This window comes from Serinus canaria, chromosome Z (assembly GCF_022539315.1).
Source record: "Serinus canaria isolate serCan28SL12 chromosome Z, serCan2020, whole genome shotgun sequence".
In the NCBI taxonomy this organism is placed as follows: Eukaryota; Metazoa; Chordata; class Aves; order Passeriformes; family Fringillidae; genus Serinus; species Serinus canaria.
This window is the reverse complement of record NC_066343.1, coordinates 7,267,180-7,284,618: the sequence shown is the minus strand read 5'-3', so window position 1 is coordinate 7,284,618 and position 17,439 is coordinate 7,267,180. Positions and strand designations below refer to the sequence as shown.

General features: G+C 46.3%; 1 protein-coding gene across 6 annotated transcripts in view; it reads left to right on the top strand.

Moving 5' to 3' along the window:
• Nucleotides 1-17,439, top strand: part of ZNF462 (zinc finger protein 462) — a 90,925-nt gene that overhangs the window by 34,282 nt on the left and 39,204 nt on the right. For 5 of the 6 annotated variants that reach the window (XM_050986613.1, XM_050986610.1, XM_050986611.1 and 2 more), the window contains exons 2-5: nt 5,435-5,685; nt 6,316-11,846; nt 12,715-12,879; nt 14,658-14,761. In XM_050986613.1, coding sequence (XP_050842570.1) covers nt 5,466-5,685; nt 6,316-11,846; nt 12,715-12,879; nt 14,658-14,761 — 6,020 coding nt within the window. In that variant the 5' untranslated portion in view covers nt 5,435-5,465. The remainder of the gene's footprint in view (nt 1-5,434; nt 5,686-6,315; nt 11,847-12,714; nt 12,880-14,657; nt 14,762-17,439) is intronic. The other variant, XM_050986614.1, reaches the window with a different exon arrangement.

Below are 17,439 nucleotides of genomic sequence, written 5' to 3'. Positions count from 1 at the left end.
ATTTACTGGAAGAATGGAATTACAGACATTACAGCTCATGGAACAAACAACCCAAAACTGGATGTATGGAGATATTGATAAATAAAGCTGTAATTAGTGAAACAGTTTTATCATTAATTCCTTCACAAGAAAATATGAACCACAAAGTATGTCTATTATACAGTTGCAGCCCAACCCATAGAGTTCTATCAAAATCTGGTTGTATTGAATAAAAAAGGAAAAAAAAGAAAAAGAAAAAAGAAATGGTATTTCAGTTTAGTTTGTGTTGTTACCAGCTTAGAGAAGTAACTCCAAAGACAGTCCTCAGAGGACCAAGAATTCCAGCAGCTTGACTGGAATTCAGTCATTGAAAATGACCCATGAGTTGAGTAGGTTTACCTGACTGTAGTTGATAGTTGAATTTATTCTTTGAATTCTTAATTAATTATGGGGTTTCCTTCATAAATGAAAGGAGAGGTTGGCTTCCTCCAGTTGGAATAGCCCTCAGGTTTCCAGTTTCTCAAATGTGTCAGTTTTGGCATTACTCTTATGATTTTCTTTGCTTAGTCCTCATTTTCGCTGTTGTGACCTTACATTATAAAAAGTGTTTGAGAAATAAAAATCAGGGCTAAAAAAAAGCCCAAAACCCCAAATCAAAGATGAGAGCTGCAGCTCCACTGAACATGGGTTGAACCTGGCCAGGAGCCCAGGCAGCAGGGCTGGAAGGTCCTCAGCACAGCTGTAGGCAATGGTATAAACCCCAGGCTTCTCTAGCAGGGAAAAATGCCTGAGGTGTTACTCATGGGAATTTTGAAAACTTGTCTTATCTGTAATTATATGCCAGCAAAATTTTGTTTCCGTGTTGTTTGGTAATTAATTTCTGGAAGGGTGGGGAAGACTGGAAAAACCTCGAGGACCACAGAGTCCCAACACTGCTCATGTTCACCCACTAAACTGTGCCCCCAAGGTACACATCCACACATCTTTTAAATACCTCCAGGGAGGGTGACTCAACCACTTCCCTGCTCCAAGCTCTGGGGGAAAGAAATTTTCTCTCCAGCTCCACCTTTTTGCTGAGTGAAAGGAAGGCTCTGAGTGCAACCTGCAGTTGTAGAGATGAAGAGGGCTCTGATCATCTGACCAGGGGAAGGGCTGGAGAGCTGGAGATGCCTTTGTTTCACCTGCAGTGTTACTAATGCTGAGCTGGAAGCTCGTGGAGTGCTGTGTGGTCTGACTGACCTTTTTAGTTGTGGTTGTGCATGTGCATATTCTAAACTTGTAGGAGCTCTGCTGACTCCGTCTCAAAATATAACGGATGGGTAGTCAAACCACAGAAGCTCAATTTTGAGGTCAGTGCCTTGGGCTTCACAATTAATTTTGTATTTTGAAGCTTTAAAACCAAACTTAAACATAATGATTTGTACTACTTTGGCTGCTGCCAAATTCTGTAATTACTGTTGTTCAACAAGCACAATTATCTTTTGTTTTGGATTTTTAAAAACCTCAAAATCTAATGCAACTGTGTCTCAGATGTTCTCAGGCGTTTATGAGTGTAGAGAAGGATGCTGTAGATGATTTGAGACCACCTTGTGTCTTTAAAATGATGGCTTTGAGGATCTCTGTTGCCCAATGTTTTGAAAGCTTTTTGCTCGTAAGAAAAATGAGAATACCTCCATATTTAAGAAGACGTTGTAAATGCAAATTAGCCAGACAATGGCATTTTAATAATGTTTTGTGAGGTTAGCATTGCATTAGTAAGGGTATTTTAGAAGTCACATATTATTTATACACAATGTGGTCTCAAGAGATTGCTTGTGAATATGTTCAAGGGCTTCTGGGATTTATGGATTCATTTAATGGTGGTTTTGTGTTTGGTTGCTTCAGGTTTTTCTTCCCACACTTCTGCTGCTGAGTTACTAGATTTGGTAACTCCTGTCTCACTCCACCTCCATTTCCCCTCTAAAATTTTTTTACTGAAAATGTAAAGGGTTATGGAATGAGTTAGCTTAGCTGACCATGATGGAGACGCGTGAACCTCGCTTTGACTCCATGGCTTGGGATGTGTCTTGACATTGTTTTAACATCTGCACTTGAAAATGCTCTTTGCTCTTTTCACTGGGTGAGTCTCTCCTGGTGTCAGGTCCCGTGTGGACAAAAAAGAAGAAAGATGCACATTGTGTTACAGTTTCTTTAGATATATGAGCTCAAACTGGCAGTGTGTGTTTTTAGCCCTTATGCAATGGAGGGAGTTTAAAGAAGAGCATGGAAATGGTGGAGCAGAATCCCTTACGGAAGGCTTCATCCTGCTCTCAGTAGGTGATGGGTGGTGGAAACATCACACTGAAGTCCCCTCAGCTGTACCTGATGTTCATTCCTCACGGGAAGAGCAGCAAGATTAACCTCTTCTTGGGCTTGGTGCTGCCTATGTGATGCAGACCCTGCTGAGATTGGAGCTGGAACCCATTAGGGAGTCTCCATCAGTTTTGTAATCAGCAGCTATTAATGATATCTCTCAAGGCAGTGGTTGGTTTAAGCTTGTGTAGACAGCAACCAGCATCCTTAAGGATGCCTTCTCCAAGCAGCACTGCCTGCTGGAGATGAATGAAGATGGTGGTGGTTTTCACCTCTTGGAGCTGCCAGGATTCTCCTTTTTTTTTTTCCATATCCTCAGCGTTGGTCTCCCTTCTGGTTTTTTATTTTATAAGCTGGCCTGAAGTTTTCCAACAGAGACAGAGCTCAGAGCGTTTTGTGGTGATGTTTCTAAAGGGTCTGAAGTTTTCGGGGGGCTGAGGAGGGTGAGGGCTGAGGGGGGGGGGGTTGCGGCGAAGAGTGAGATTTTTGTGTGTGCCCGCGTTGTTTTTCATCTCTTCCACACAATGGAGCTTTCAGAGAACCTCTCTTAAAAGGCATAGCTACAGCCTTTGTGTGAAGGGTGTGTCCGCTGGCAGGGTTTGCTGATGCAGACAGGCTGGGTGGTGATTAACAAAGGTCATTAGACTTTGGAATCTGGCAGGGGAGTGGGGTGGTGTGTCTTCTGCGCCAAGCAGGAGAGCTCCCCAGGGACAGGCCCGGCTGGAGGCTTCCCGCCTGCTGTCCCCCCTCACTCCCCCGCGCCTCCTCCTCCTCCTCCTCCTCCTCCTCCTCCTGCTCCTGCTGCTCCTGGGAGGCTCAGCTGCGTGTCGCCTCTGCCCGTAGGACAGCTTGGACCAGTGTCTTGACGCTGTGAACGCAGCGTTTTGTGGAGCCCCATTTTGTCATCCATGGGTCAGGGGAACCCAACCCTGAGGAGATGGTTTGGGGAAACCCAAAGCCTTCTGCTGGAGGAGAGAAGGTGCAGCTTTGAGGGAAAGGAGCAGGGGGAGGAGAGCAGAGACACGATTTGGAGGGCAAGCCATGCAGGAGAAAGCGAGATGTGATTCTGGGGGATGGTGATATTTTTTTTTTTAAAAGCATCACCTTCAGGAGGAGGAGTTAAAAAAGGGAGGGGAAAAAAAAAAAAAAAGAAAATAAGAGGAAAAAAGAAAATAAAGGAAAAAAAGGCTGGTGTGCTTGAGCTGAAGCTGAGATAAGTGAGGCCATGTTGTGCACAGGCGAGGAGCTCTGAGGCTCTGAGTGCAGGAGTTGTCTGAGCTAAAATGGCTGCTCCCAAAGCTCAGAGGACTAGGGCAGCTTAGTGAGTCTTAAAGCTTCAGTGACGCAGGGGCTCATATCTCTTGAAAGTGTGATAAACACATTCAGTGGAGCTGTGGCTTGTTTGGCTGAGATGAAAGGACTAAGCTTGGGGGATGGGTAGTGAAAACTGGATGATCTGCTTTTCTGTGAAGTGCTCTAAATGCAGGAGTCGTCTGCTCCATGGAAAAATTTGTTTTCAGGTCTAATGGACTGTGCTAAAGGAGACGTGGGGTGGGGCTTCACTCACTGCTGTAATTTGATCCAGAGCAGATAGCAACCTCTTCCACACAATTTGGTCTGGTGCTTGCACATAAAAGCTTGAGTATCTCGATTATTGTAACTTTGTTAGCTGAAAAGAAGCTGGTGCAGCGTTCATTTTCTTTATTGGTGGAGAGAGGGACTGGGGGGAGAGAAAGGACACCGTGCAGCCTGCAAAGTAATGTAGGTAAATGTGAGGAGAGCCTCTGTGCTCAGACGGTCCGGAATTTGACTAGCTAGAAGTTTATTTTAGCAGGCTATCAGGAGAAGCATTCTTCCATCTAAAATCCTGGTGCAGTACCCTCTCTTGTTTCTGTGCCTTAATGTTTTGGAGCTCTCTCCTCACTTCGTAGGTTGCTTCCTTCATACTCCACGAGCAACAAACACATGGGATTTAAATAGCTGTGGGCTGCTGTTGTGTCTTGGACCTCTGAAATGCTCAATCCTTTTCCAGCAGATGCATGGAAGTTTAAAGAGGCAATTGCTGTATTAGCATAGGAAGGTGGCTCTTGTGCCTAAGCACTGCACAGGGTAGGAGGGTTTGAGTCTTTTGTTTGGCTTGTGCTTTGTGTCTCCTGTCCTTCATGGCAATGCAGCCCTCTGTCTCAGGATTAATTGTCACAACTGAACCACTGTTCTTCACTGTGTCTTGTGTTTCTTTCTACTTGAAGGTATGCGGGGCTTTTGGATAAATCAGGGAAGTCGTAATGGCTCTTGAGTCTTTGTAACTCATGTTTCCATTGTACTTTTTCAGTGTGGTTATTCCTTTTGCTGTCCTTTTCTTCCTCGGGCTGTCTCCATCCCCCAGACTGCTAAGGCACAAGGGTCTTGTCCCTAGAATAGACTGAAATGAAACTGTAAACATTTTAACAAAGAGCAGAGGTGCCCTTAAAAGCTTGGTGGAAGTAGGGCAGAGCCAAGTATTCTGCCTTGGGTTTGTGTAAGTGTATCTAACCTTGCTGCTAGGTCTAGGTTTTCAATATCAGGACAGATAGGGTGCTGTGAAGAAAGACAGATTTCTCCCTGTGAAAGCTTTTGATGCATGGTACTGAACGAGGTAGGAATTGGCAACTTCCAGGAAGGTTAGAGTGTGTCTCCTGAAGGCAGAAGCTGCTGTCTTCTGATTGTAAATTCCAGTGTATGACTGGGAGTAATGTGCCATTTCTCTGCACATGGGCTGTGGTCTTTGGACAAGACCAAATTCTGAAAAACAGCCCCATGTAATGAAAAAGCCAAGAGGACAAAGTCCACTGGATCAGTAGTCACTTGTCAGAGAGTTGACTGCTCACAGAGTTGAGTCAGCAGCTTGTGAGCTACCTAGATAGGACTTCTTGTGGATCTGAGCAGACGCTTCTTAATAGGGTAAGGAAAGGTTGAGTTCCACGCCGCTGTGTTTGTGGAATCTCTGCAAATGACTGAGTCATCAAAAGCTTGGTGTTACCTTGGCGTTCCCAGGATTTGTTCCAAAAGCGCTGCTGTAAACTCATATCGTTCTTCTTCTCCCCTCCTCCTGTTTTTCTTGCAGATTTTTCTAATGTAAAAGATCATCCTGAACCATGGAGGTCCTGCAGTGTGATGGCTGCGATTTTCGAGCTCCATCTTACGAAGACCTAAAAGCTCACATTCAGGATGTTCACACTGCTTTCCTGCAGCCAACTGATGTCTCTGAGGAGAGTCCTACCCAGCCAAGGTCTGGTTCCATCAACGCCAGCAACCAGACCGAGGTTGAATTTTCTTCTGTAAAGGATGAATTTGCAATTGCAGATGACATAGCAGGTAAATCTCAACTCCAAGACTGATCTCAGCTCTTACCCCCTATTTTACATGTGTCTTATTTCAGTGTGTTTTGGTTTCTGCCTTAATTGTGGCTTAAAAATCTGCATTATCTTTATGGCTGTGTCAGCAAAGCAGATATCTAGCATCAGCCATACTACTGGCTCTGACCATGGCTTTTATTTCTTTTTTTTCCCTGCAAACGCAAGCATGGAGGATGGTTTTATTTCCCAGCTTCTTTTCATGGGGTTCTTCATACAGATTTTTCATTTTCAGCTTTTCATGGTTGTTCTTCACTACCATGAACCACCTCAAAATTACAACTTTTGTTAGTTTTCAAACTGAAACTAGTTTTATTCCCCCTGCCCCCGCCAAGAAGGTCATTTTGGAAACTATCCACCCAAAACTGTACACCACAGTCATTTGTATGTAGAAATTATGCTTAATGGTCACTTTTCTGACCATTGCCAGGTCTGTAGATATTAACATAAGTGAGTGAGGGAATCCTGTAATGGTTGTTGTCAGTTCAGGGTGTGGTTACATTCCTAAACATACAGGGTGGGTGAAGGAAAAGCCTTTTTAAAATTTTCTTTTATTTACAAATTTACATATACACCTTAATTCTCATTTTAGGGCAAAATGCAACAAGTCAGATGGGGACTGGAAGTTACTATAGCCAGAGCCAGACTTTCTATGGCCAGCATATGGCTCCAAACCCTAAACCAACCAGCAAGTTTTTCCAGTGCAAGTTCTGTGTGCGTTACTTCCGTTCCAAAAACCTCCTCATAGAGCACACACGGAAGGTTCATGGAGCACAGGCTGGGGGGAGCTCAGTGGGGCCACCAGCTTCTAGTTCCCTAAATTACAACATCATGATGCATGAAGGGTTTGGTAAAGTTTTCAGTTGCCAGTTCTGCACCTACAAGTCACCCAGGCGTGCGAGGATTATTAAGCACCAGAAAATGTATCACAAAAACAACCTGAAAGAGAGTTCAGCTCCTGCTGCTGCTGCTGCTGCTGCTGTGTCTGAATCAACGTCTGCTTCTGTGCCAGTGCAGGAACCCTGCAAGGAGCTGCCGGCAGAGGTGGTGGAGCGGAGCATTTTGGAGTCGATGGTCAAGCCCCTGACCAAGTCTAGGGGCAACTTTTGCTGTGAGTGGTGCAGCTACCAGACACCTCGGAGGGAGCGCTGGTGTGACCACATGATGAAGAAGCACCGCAGCATGGTGAAAATCCTGTCGAGCCTGAGGCAGCAGCAGGATGGAACCAGCGCACCTGAGGTGCAGAGTAAGAGTGCCCAGAGTGCCTCTCCAAACTCGAATTACATGTCCATGAACACAACAGGACGTGAGATGTCGAGTGCTAATGTCTCAAACTTCAGGGGATCTATGGGCAATTCACTCATCAGGCCCAACTCTTCTACATCTTCGAAGTTTTCTTCTGTGTCTTACCCTCAAATGAAGCCTAAGTCACCTCACAACTCGGGCATGGTTAATTTGTCTGACAGATCCCGCTATGGAATTGCTGATATGACGAATTCTTCTGCTGACCTGGAAACAAGCAGTATGCTAAATGACTCCAGCTCAGATGAAGAGCTAAATGAAATGGACAGCGAGAATGGCTTAAACTCCATGGATCACCAGACCTCAGGAATGTCTGCAGAGCAGCTGATGGGATCTGATGGCAACAAACTATTGGAAACAAAGGGAATTCCCTTCAGAAGGTACATGAACAGGTTCCAGTGTCCTTTCTGCCCTTTCCTGACCATGCACCGCCGAAGTATTTCCCGTCACATTGAGAACATCCACCTGTCTGGGAAGACGGCTGTCTACAAGTGTGACGAGTGCCCCTTCACCTGCAAGAGTTCCCTGAAGCTCGGTGCCCACAAGCAGTGCCACACAGGAACAACATCCGACTGGGACACCATGAACTCCCAGGCTGAGAGCATTGCCTCGTCCCTGAACGACAGCACGGTGTCCTACGAGAGCGGGAATATCAACGGCAGGAAGTCAGCCGGGATGATGGAACCCGTGCAGCCGCAGCTGCCGCAGCCGCAACCACAGCAGCAGCAGCAGCAGCAGCAGCAGCAGCAGCAGCAGTCGCCCCAGCCCCATTCACAGCATCCATACAAGTGCACGTTGTGCAACTATTCCACCACCACCCTGAAAGGCCTCAGAGTTCATCAGCAGCACAAGCATTCCTTCTGTGACAACTTGCCAAAATACGATGGGCCGCCATCAAACGCACCGCAGGAGAGCGAGGCAGATGCTCACCCCTCTGCCAGCACAGTGAAGAAGAGCCAGACCTCCATCCTTGGGCTCTCATCTAAAAATAACTTCGTTGCAAAAGCCCCTAGGAAGGTCTCAAATGACTTCCCTTTAGATCTCTCTCCCGTGAAAAAGAGAACTAGGATTGATGAAATAGCGAGCAACCTGCAGAGCAAGATCAGCCAAAACAAACAGCAGGAGGATGCTGTGATTAACGTAGAGGATGATGAGGAGGAGGAGGAGGACAATGAGGTGGAGATAGAGGTGGAGTTAGACAGAGAGGAAGAGCAAACAGAACCAATGATAGAGGTTTCCAGTTCTTATGCACCCCAGCAAATGTGGGGCAGGGAGGCTAATGATTCCCAGAAGGAGGCGAGCTTCAGGAGCATGCAGCATGACTACAATTCCACCAACGGGGCAGAGATTGAGCTCACTTTGTCTGAGGATGAGGAGGACTACTACTCTGCTGTCAGCATGAAGGACCATCAGAGCCCTAATGCCTCCGTTCTGGGCAGCCAGTCCAACATGTACGGTACCGACCAGAACAACGAGAATTCGGAGTTCAGTGACTCTGGCAGGCTTTACTATTGTAAACACTGTGATTTCAGCAACAAATCTGCCAGGAGTGTTAGCACCCACTACCAGCGAATGCATCCCTACATCAAATTCAGCTTCAGGTACATCCTGGATCCCAATGATCACAGTGCAGTGTACCGGTGTCTCGAGTGCTACATTGACTACACAAATTTTGAAGACCTGCAGCAGCATTATGGGGAGCATCATCCTGAAGCTATGAATGTACTGAACTTTGATCATTCTGATCTGATTTACCGCTGCCGCTTCTGCTCTTACACAAGCCCAAATGTTAGAAGCCTGATGCCGCATTACCAAAGAATGCATCCCACAGTGAAAATTAACAATGCAATGATATTTTCAAGCTATGTTGTTGAGCAGCAAGAAGGGCTGAACACAGAGTCTCAGACACTGAGAGAGATCCTGAATTCTGCTCCAAAAACTATGGCAACCTCCACCCCCGTGGCTCGCGGGACTGGTGTGCCAGCTGGTTTTAACAAAAGTGCCACCAAGAGTTTCAGTCCTGAATGTGAAAATCAGAAGGAACCTTCAGTCAACACTGTGGTTGTTTATGACTGTGACGTGTGTTCATTTGCAAGCCCTAACATGCATTCAGTTCTGGTGCACTACCAGAAAAAGCACCCTGAAGAAAAGGCCTCATATTTCAGGATCCAGAAGACCATGCGTGTAGTCTCTGTTGACAGGGGCTCTGCCCTCGCCCAAATGTCGTTTGAGCTGGGGGCCCCCATCTCCCCGAAACTCTCCAACTTGGGTTCTCAGCCTCCACCACCCCCGCCACCACCCCCAGACCTCTCTACTGAGCTCTACTACTGCAAGCACTGCTCCTACAGCAACCGCTCCGTCGTGGGGGTGCTCGTCCACTACCAGAAGAGGCACCCGGAGATCAAGGTCACGGCCAAGTACATCAGGCAGGCCCCGCCGACCGCAGCCATGATGCGGGCAGGGGAGCTGCCCCCCGGCATCCAGAGGCCGCCGGTGTCCATGCAGCAGCTGGGCCGTGGCGGCTCCGAGGGCTCCGTGAACCCCCCGGAGAACGAGATGTTCTTCTGCCAGCACTGCGACTACGGGAACCGGACCGTGAAGGGCGTGCTCATCCACTACCAGAAGAAGCACCGCGACTTCAAAGCCAACGCGGATGTGATCAGGCAGCACACGGCCACCATCAGGAGCCTCTGTGACCGCGGGCAGAAGAAATCAGCTGGCAGCCTGCCCGCCCACGCCTCCGGCACCGAGCGGGACAAGTCCAAGCTGAGAGCCCTCAAGTGCAGGCAGTGCAGCTACACCTCCCCTTACTTCTATGCACTGAGGAAGCATATCAAGAAAGACCACCCGAATCTGAAGGCCACGGTGACATCCATACTGAGGTGGGCGTTTCTGGATGGCTTGATAGAAGCTGGTTATCACTGTGAATGGTGCATTTATTCACACACAGAGCCGAGTGGCTTGCTTGTGCATTACCAAAGGAGACATCCCGAGCATTATGTTGATTATACCTACATGGCAACCAAACTCTGGGCAGGTCCCGATCCTTCCCCTCCTGCCCTGGTGATGCCAACAGAGATGAAGACCTATAAATGCAGAGACTGCATTTTTGAAGCATCTTCTATTTGGGATATTACCAATCACTACCAAGCATTTCACCCTTGGGCCATGAATGGAGATGAATCCGTGTTGTTAGATATCATTAAGGAGAAAGATACTGCTGAGAAAACCATGCCACAGCCTGATGAAGGCGGGGTCAGGATGGAATCTGAAGACCAGATAGCAACACCACAGATGGATCAGGATGCAGAGTGTGCAGAGGATCCCAGCCTTTCCCATGAAAAAACTGTCCAGCTGGCTTCTGCAAATCCTGCCATCTCCTCCACTCCATACCAGTGTACAGTGTGCCAGTCTGAGTACAACAACCTACATGGCCTCCTGACGCATTATGGCAAAAAGCATCCCGGCATGAAAGTGAAGGCAGCAGACTTTGCTCAGGATATAGACATTAACCCAGGGGCTGTGTACAAGTGCAGACACTGCCCCTACATTAACACACGTATTCACGGCGTCCTCACCCACTACCAGAAGCGTCACCCATCAGTAAAAGTCACTGCTGAGGACTTTGTGCACGACGTGGAGCAGTCGACTGACATAGCTCAGAACGACGTGGAAGAGACAAGCAGGATTTTCAAGCAAGGCTATGGTGCTTACCGCTGCAAACTCTGCCCTTACACCCACGGAACCCTTGAGAAGCTGAAAATCCACTATGAGAAGTACCACAATCAGCCCGAGTTCGACGTTTTTGCCCAGTCACCGCCAAAGGTGTCTGCCTCAGTGGAGCCAGACATGGTGACTGAAATCAAGGCCTCCCCGGACATTGCTGCTGAGGACGTTGGGGAGGTCTCCATGCCCGCGCCTCATTTCTCCAGTTCTCACTTAGTGTCTCACACAGTTTTCCGGTGTCAGCTCTGTAAATATTTCTGCTCCACCCGGAAGGGGATAGCAAGACACTACCGCATCAAACACAACAATGTTCGGGCGCAGCCGGAGGGCAAGAACAACCTCTTCAAGTGTGCTCTGTGCTCCTACACCAACCCCATCCGCAAAGGGCTCGCGGCACACTACCAGAAAAGACATGACATTGATGCTTACTACACTCACTGCCTGGCAGCCTCCAGGACAGTAAGCGACAAACCCAATAAAGTGATCATTCCATCTCCTCCCAAGGATGACACTCCTCAGCTCAGCGAGGAGCTGAGGAGGGCTGTGGAGAAGAAGAAGTGCTCGCTCTGTTCCTTCCAGTCCTTCAGCAAGAAGGGCATCGTGTCCCACTACATGAAGCGTCATCCTGGTGTTTTCCCTAAGAAGCAGCACGCCAGCAAGCTGGGGGGATACTTCACTGCCGTGTACGCTGATGAGCACGAAAAACCGGCCCCAGCTGAGGAGAGGAACGACTTTGAAAAGCCTGAGGTGGAGGCTGAGGCTCAGGAAATCGAGTGGCTTCCCTTCAGGTGCATTAAATGTTTCAAGCTGTCCTTCAGCACGGCGGAGCTGCTGTGCATGCATTACACTGACCACCACAGCAAGGATTTGAAGAGGGACTTTTCCATACTTGGAAGTGGCACCCGCTCTCAGAGCCCCGTCTACCAGTGCAAGCACTGTGATACAAAATTGCATAGCACGGCAGAGCTGACTGCACACTTGAATGGTCACAATGAGGAATTCCAGAAGCGTGCCAAACGTCAGGAGAGGAGGAAGCAGCTTTTGAGCAAGCAGAAATATGCAGATGGTGCTTTTGCAGATTTCAAACAAGAGAGGGTAAGGATTTGTGTGTCTGGTCTCTTTCTCTGCCCCCTGCTCCCCACCAGGGAGCCCACCAATGCCCACTTGCATGTTCTCTTTGACAGCCAAATGACCACAGGCTAATGAATGACTCAGAGTGCCAGTGAGCTCCATAAGTCAATTACACATCCTGCTTTAATTTCCTCATCCATCCTCCCTAGGTTCTGTAGGAAACCTTGTTCCTTCCTACCGCTTTCTTCAGTATTTTCTTTATCTTCTTTCCTCCCTCCCACGCTTCTGGAGGGCCATCTGTGTCTGACACTCGCTTGGTCTTTTGTGGCAAGGCTGCCATGTACTTTCAGATTCTCTACAAAATGTCCCATCCCCTTCTTCCATGTCCCTCTGAATAACACATCAGTTTTCTTCTCAACCTTCTCTCTCTCAATCCTTTGTCTCATTGAGCACTCGGGATTAGCATGACACGGATCTGTCTGGTGACAGGAGCTATGGGCAGGTGCCTCATAAGGAGAAGACCAAATTGTTGCTCCATTTCTTGCCCACTTAACCCCCTTCCTTCTGCTTCAGTTTGAAAAAATGCACTTGCGCAGGAAAAGCTTTGCACAGAAGTTGGGGAAGTTCTGGGGTTGTGGAGGAGGAGGCACAGTTTCAGGCCAAACCAAAATGGTCTTCTAGAGGACCACTGTTACCCATAAAATGAATGTTACTTCTGCATAGAGGTCTTGTCCACGTACTTTGTAGGAATCAATGATCTCAGCAGAAATTGACCTTGCAGTTCTGCAAGACTGGGCATCAAGTGTAACATCAGGTCTAAAGTCTGGTCTGTGCTCCTAAAAACGAGGTGGCAAAACCTGCTTCAGTGGTTTGTGCTTGTGTGCTCAAACAGGCTTTTGGACACTTGGAGGATGTTTCAAAACTCAAGGAGAGGAAGGTGGTTGGCTACAAGTGCAAGTTTTGCGTGGAAGTCCATCCAACACTTCGAGCCATCTGTAATCACCTCCGCAAGCATGTCCAGTACGGGAATGTCTCTTCTGTGTCGGCCACTGTAAAGGTAAGAACTCCTGAAAGGTGACTGAAAGGGACTGAAACTACTTGCATTGTTTAAAATAAAGGCCTCGTTGATAACCTGTGGAGGGCTCTTGTGAAGCTGGATGGGTTTTGAGCTGGGCATTCCGGTTCAGCATGATGTTTTAATCTAACACCGAGTTTCTGAAGTGCGTTTGGTTCTTTTCAAGATGTTTTAACTTCTTTTCACTCTCGATCCAGGGGCACGAAGACTCTTTAATTCTCATTTCTTCCCAGCCACAAAGGAGTTGGTGTCATTGATGACCAGGAGACGGTGTATGAGCGAGAAACTTTCTCTCAGCTGCTTTATGGGCTACATTTCTGCTTAGTTAAGCTCAAAAAGAGTCGCTTGTTCCCTTTTTTTTTTTTTCTGTATGTATATGATTTTTATTTTAGGAAGATGAAGTGTGCGCCTCCAAATGTGTGAAGCTGCTTGTGGTGCACCTTACCACATGGAGTTTGCACGCTGGCTCCAGACAAAACATTCAGTGGCCAGCTGAGCCAGTGATCCCCTCCAGGTGATGAGGTGCAAACGTGTTGTTCCTTTCTCCCTGTGGAAAGGGGGTGCTTCCTATGACATCTCCAAGGACAAGTGGTGTTCCAGAGTCTGATTTCCAGGACGTTTATTGGCAGGGGAAGTGAAAGTGAAGCAAGGCTTTGGGAATTAGCTCTTGTCAGAGGCTCCTGCTGCATGAGTGACAGGCCTTTTTTGGTGACATAATCTGCTTTTTGTGATGAAGCCCTGTCCTCCACAGCCTAACTCCCCCCACCTGAGAGCTTTCATTGCCCTACCACTGACCTTTCCTTACCTTCTCACCAGGTACTCCTGACAGATTCAGATGCTTCTCTCCTAAGAGTCCTTTCCCTCTTCTCCTCACTTCTCAAGTGATGCTTGTGTAGGGTCAGTGCTTTCTTTTGAGTAAATAAAATCTTGCATCAGGGAACAAAAGCTGAAAGCCATGGCCTAAAGAATGTGCTGGAAATGCCTCTTACAGGGTATTTAAGTAGCTGCACAAATGCATGCTCTAGTTAGAAATGGTTAAGGAAGGTTATGAAAGAGAGTTTAAAAAAGGACTTTTTGTGTTTGCTCTATATTTTTAGAGGGTTCTAGGGTCTTAGTCTACCAGCTTGTTTCTTGAGAGTTTGATGCTGGTGGACAAAGTGTACTGAAGAGTAGACAGCTGTATTAGCCTGCAGGGCAGCTACAGTCAGCTAGAGCAAAATAAACTAAAATTAACTTCTCTGCAACCTACTAATTATTATCTGATCAAGTTTAGAAGATCCACACCAAGACCACGGAAGGATAGGTTTCTTGGCTTTTTGCATGATCTGACACAAAGAGTGAGATCTTTTTTTTTTTTTTTTTTACGTATGCATGCATGTACATAATAGATGTAATTATGTTTTTCTCTCCCAAGAATAGGTCTTTTTTTTTTTTTTTTTTCAGAAAGCCATTCATGTGGAGCTTGTGTAGGGATATGTTTAGAGAAATACAGCAGTGGGAAGCCTGGATGTTCTGGTGAACACAGGGGAAAGACTGAGGGGCAGAAGGGAGAGAGAATTGATGGCTTTGGGGGGATATGTCTTTTTTAGCAGGAAGCTGAAGATCCTTCAAACACAACTTTGATGGAGGGTTTTGAGGGAGCCAAAGACCCTGGCATTGTGGAATTTACAGAAGCTGAATATGGAGCATCCCTGGAAGATGAAGCCAGGCCTGGGGGCTACCACTGCAGCCAGTGTGACCGGGTTTTGATGTCTATGCAGGGTCTGCGGTCCCACGAGAGGAGTCACTTGGCTCTGGCCATGTTTGCCCGGGAAGACAAGTACAGCTGCCAGTATTGCTCCTTTGTCTCTGCTTTCAGGCACAAGTAAGTTGTGGCTTTTTTTTTTTTTTCTCTCTTTTTTTTTTTTTTTTTTTTGCCTTTTTTTTTTGTTGTTTCCTAAAGAATTTCCAGCCAGCCGTGCTGGTTTGTGGGCTGACACTGAAGGAGAGCTCTCCCGACTTGATGTTGAGCCACACTTTTCTCGTGGTGTTTACATTATTTTCCACACTGCAAAGTGTTTGGCCATTATGATTGGCTGTTTGTAAAAGATTGCACCTTTATGTGTTCCTGAATTCGTGTTAGCCTTCTTTTTGCATGCAGGGGAGAAGCATGCAAGCCAAAGAATAAGGATTATTTCAGCATGCAAACAGTGCAGCCCCACCACTTTTGCATCTTTGTCACATGCATGACAATTAACAAGCCAAAAAGAGAAAAGTTAATCTTATTTAAGAAACTTTTGCTGCATATAGCTACCTTGTTTGTAATTACTAGGTTTTTTGTGGGTTGATTTCTCATTTTCTAGCATTTAAACAGTGTCATAAATTTACCTTAAATCAGGCTTTTTTCCTTAATTATGGCATGCAATTTCAGTCAAATATTTCAAGTTCATAACAGTATGTTGAATGAGTGACTCCTTCATCCTGCTTCCTTGTCTGATATAAGGTCATCATTAATAGTCACATTTCTTGTCATTTTTTCCCTGAGATTTGACTTAGCTTAAAGTTAGTTAGTTTAAAAAAATATTTAAATAATAAAAATATATATGTCCCCTCCCCCAAAATGGGGTTTGTGATATATTTTCCAATGGCACCCTGGACCTGATTCACATGTTTGTGTTTCCTCTTAATTTCTGGGGAGAGAGCTGCTTGTTCACTGTTTTAGCAAAAGGAGACAGATCCAGGTGCTCATTTGATGCCGCACTCTTAAATTTGGTGATGATGTCACTGTTTTGCACTCAAATGCAAGTGGAACAGAAGACATTTTTTAGTTCCTTGTGTTAAAAAGCAAAGTTTCTGCTGGTGTCACAGCACTGCAAATTGATGCCACAGTTGGAAAGGTCCAAGGAATTGAGCAGCCAAGGGTAGAAGAGGGACTTGGGGGAAGGATGTGCACTGCTGGATGTATCCCACCCTGTTTTGGCAAGGCTGGCAAGTGAGGGGAGTTCCTGCAGGGCTTGCTGTTTGCCTGGTAAACTTGCTTCAACAATCAGACTTTTGTTGACTTTGGTGCCTAGTCACTCTGTTTCCTACTGAGGATAAGTCATGTCCCAGTAGTTGCAGGATGGGTGAATCAAAAAGTGGTGGATGGCAGGGAAGAACTCACCACCTAACTTGATGATAGGTGTGGTCTCTGTTGTTGAAGTTGTTTGCTTCTTTTATTTTTGTTTCTGATGCAATTATTCCCCTGGGAGATTAAGTCGGTGAAGGAACCCAAGCCAAATGCTTAAACTGCCCACTATTCTCCCAAATCTGACCAAAACTTTAAAAACCTCCTTTTGCAAGAGTGCAGATGGCAAACTGTGTGGTTGTGAATATAGTTTTAATTACTGCCATGTTGAATACCTTAAGGTATGTATATTTATAATAGCTTAATATGTATTACATACCTCTTTGGCAGTCTGCTTTAATTGTTAAGTAATCTCATGCCCTGGAGGATGTTTAAAACAAGTTTTGTTCTATGAAGTATTCACTGCGAGTCTTCAAAGTCTTACTGGTTTAGGAGACGTTTTCCCCCGTTTCTCTGGAAAAGCTATGCATTTTGTCTTGTCCCAAACTCCATCCTGGATTTCTGCTAAGTTGTATTTGTATGAAGTGACCCTGTGAGGAGATACAAGTTCATTTTCTATTTTTTTGCTGTTATCAGATGTTTGAATACACAGGCTTCAGTGTTAGCTCTCGTAAACAGGGATTTTCTGGCTCAGGCTCTTGTCAGTGTGGGACTAAAGATCACGTGAAATCTTGTGTAGTGTGACAGGGCTGGAACAACTGCTATTTGAGCTACGTGTTGATACTCTGTAAAAGAGCAGGACAGTTTAGGACAAATAAAAAGAACTACGCCTGAAACACTTCTAGAGCTGAGGTGGGGGTGGAGGGCAGTTTTGGCAAATTGCAACTCCTGCAGTGTCTCTGCCCCGTTGTTGTTCCATCACTGTGCATGAGATGACTCAAGCTAAGCCCAGATCACAAAGCATAAATGTGTCCAAAGGAGAGGGCTGTGCTGGAAATATTTACAGCTTGGGCTCAGACTACCTGCCTGCCACCCAGAGACAGTGAATTCGTGTCTGTCAGCCACAGTGTAGGAACTGCAGAGCTCTGCAGGATTCACTCAGTTAGAATGAATTTGATCTTCTGTTAGAAAATGTGGGAAGCATCCTTTTTTCTCCTCCAAACTTTACTGAGCTGCTAGGACAAATTGTGTCGAGAGCAGTTTTTGATCACTTCACAGTATTCAGGCTGTTGGTACTTCCATTTTCCCTGAAGAAAGTAGAGGCTGGTCTTTGCCACCCCTTCTTCTCCTGCTGAGCTTCATGTAGAATCTCCTACACCGCTGCTTCTGAAACTCTGCTGCCTTTTAATCCTGGAACTCATCAACTGTAGCCTGCTGGCACCCTCCCCAGAGCAGGATCTCTAATCTGCTTTTGCTGCTGTAACCAAAAGAAGGCTTCCTCAGTAAAGCTGGTCAACAAAATTTTTTTTTTTTTTTTTTTTTTTTACTCTTGATCA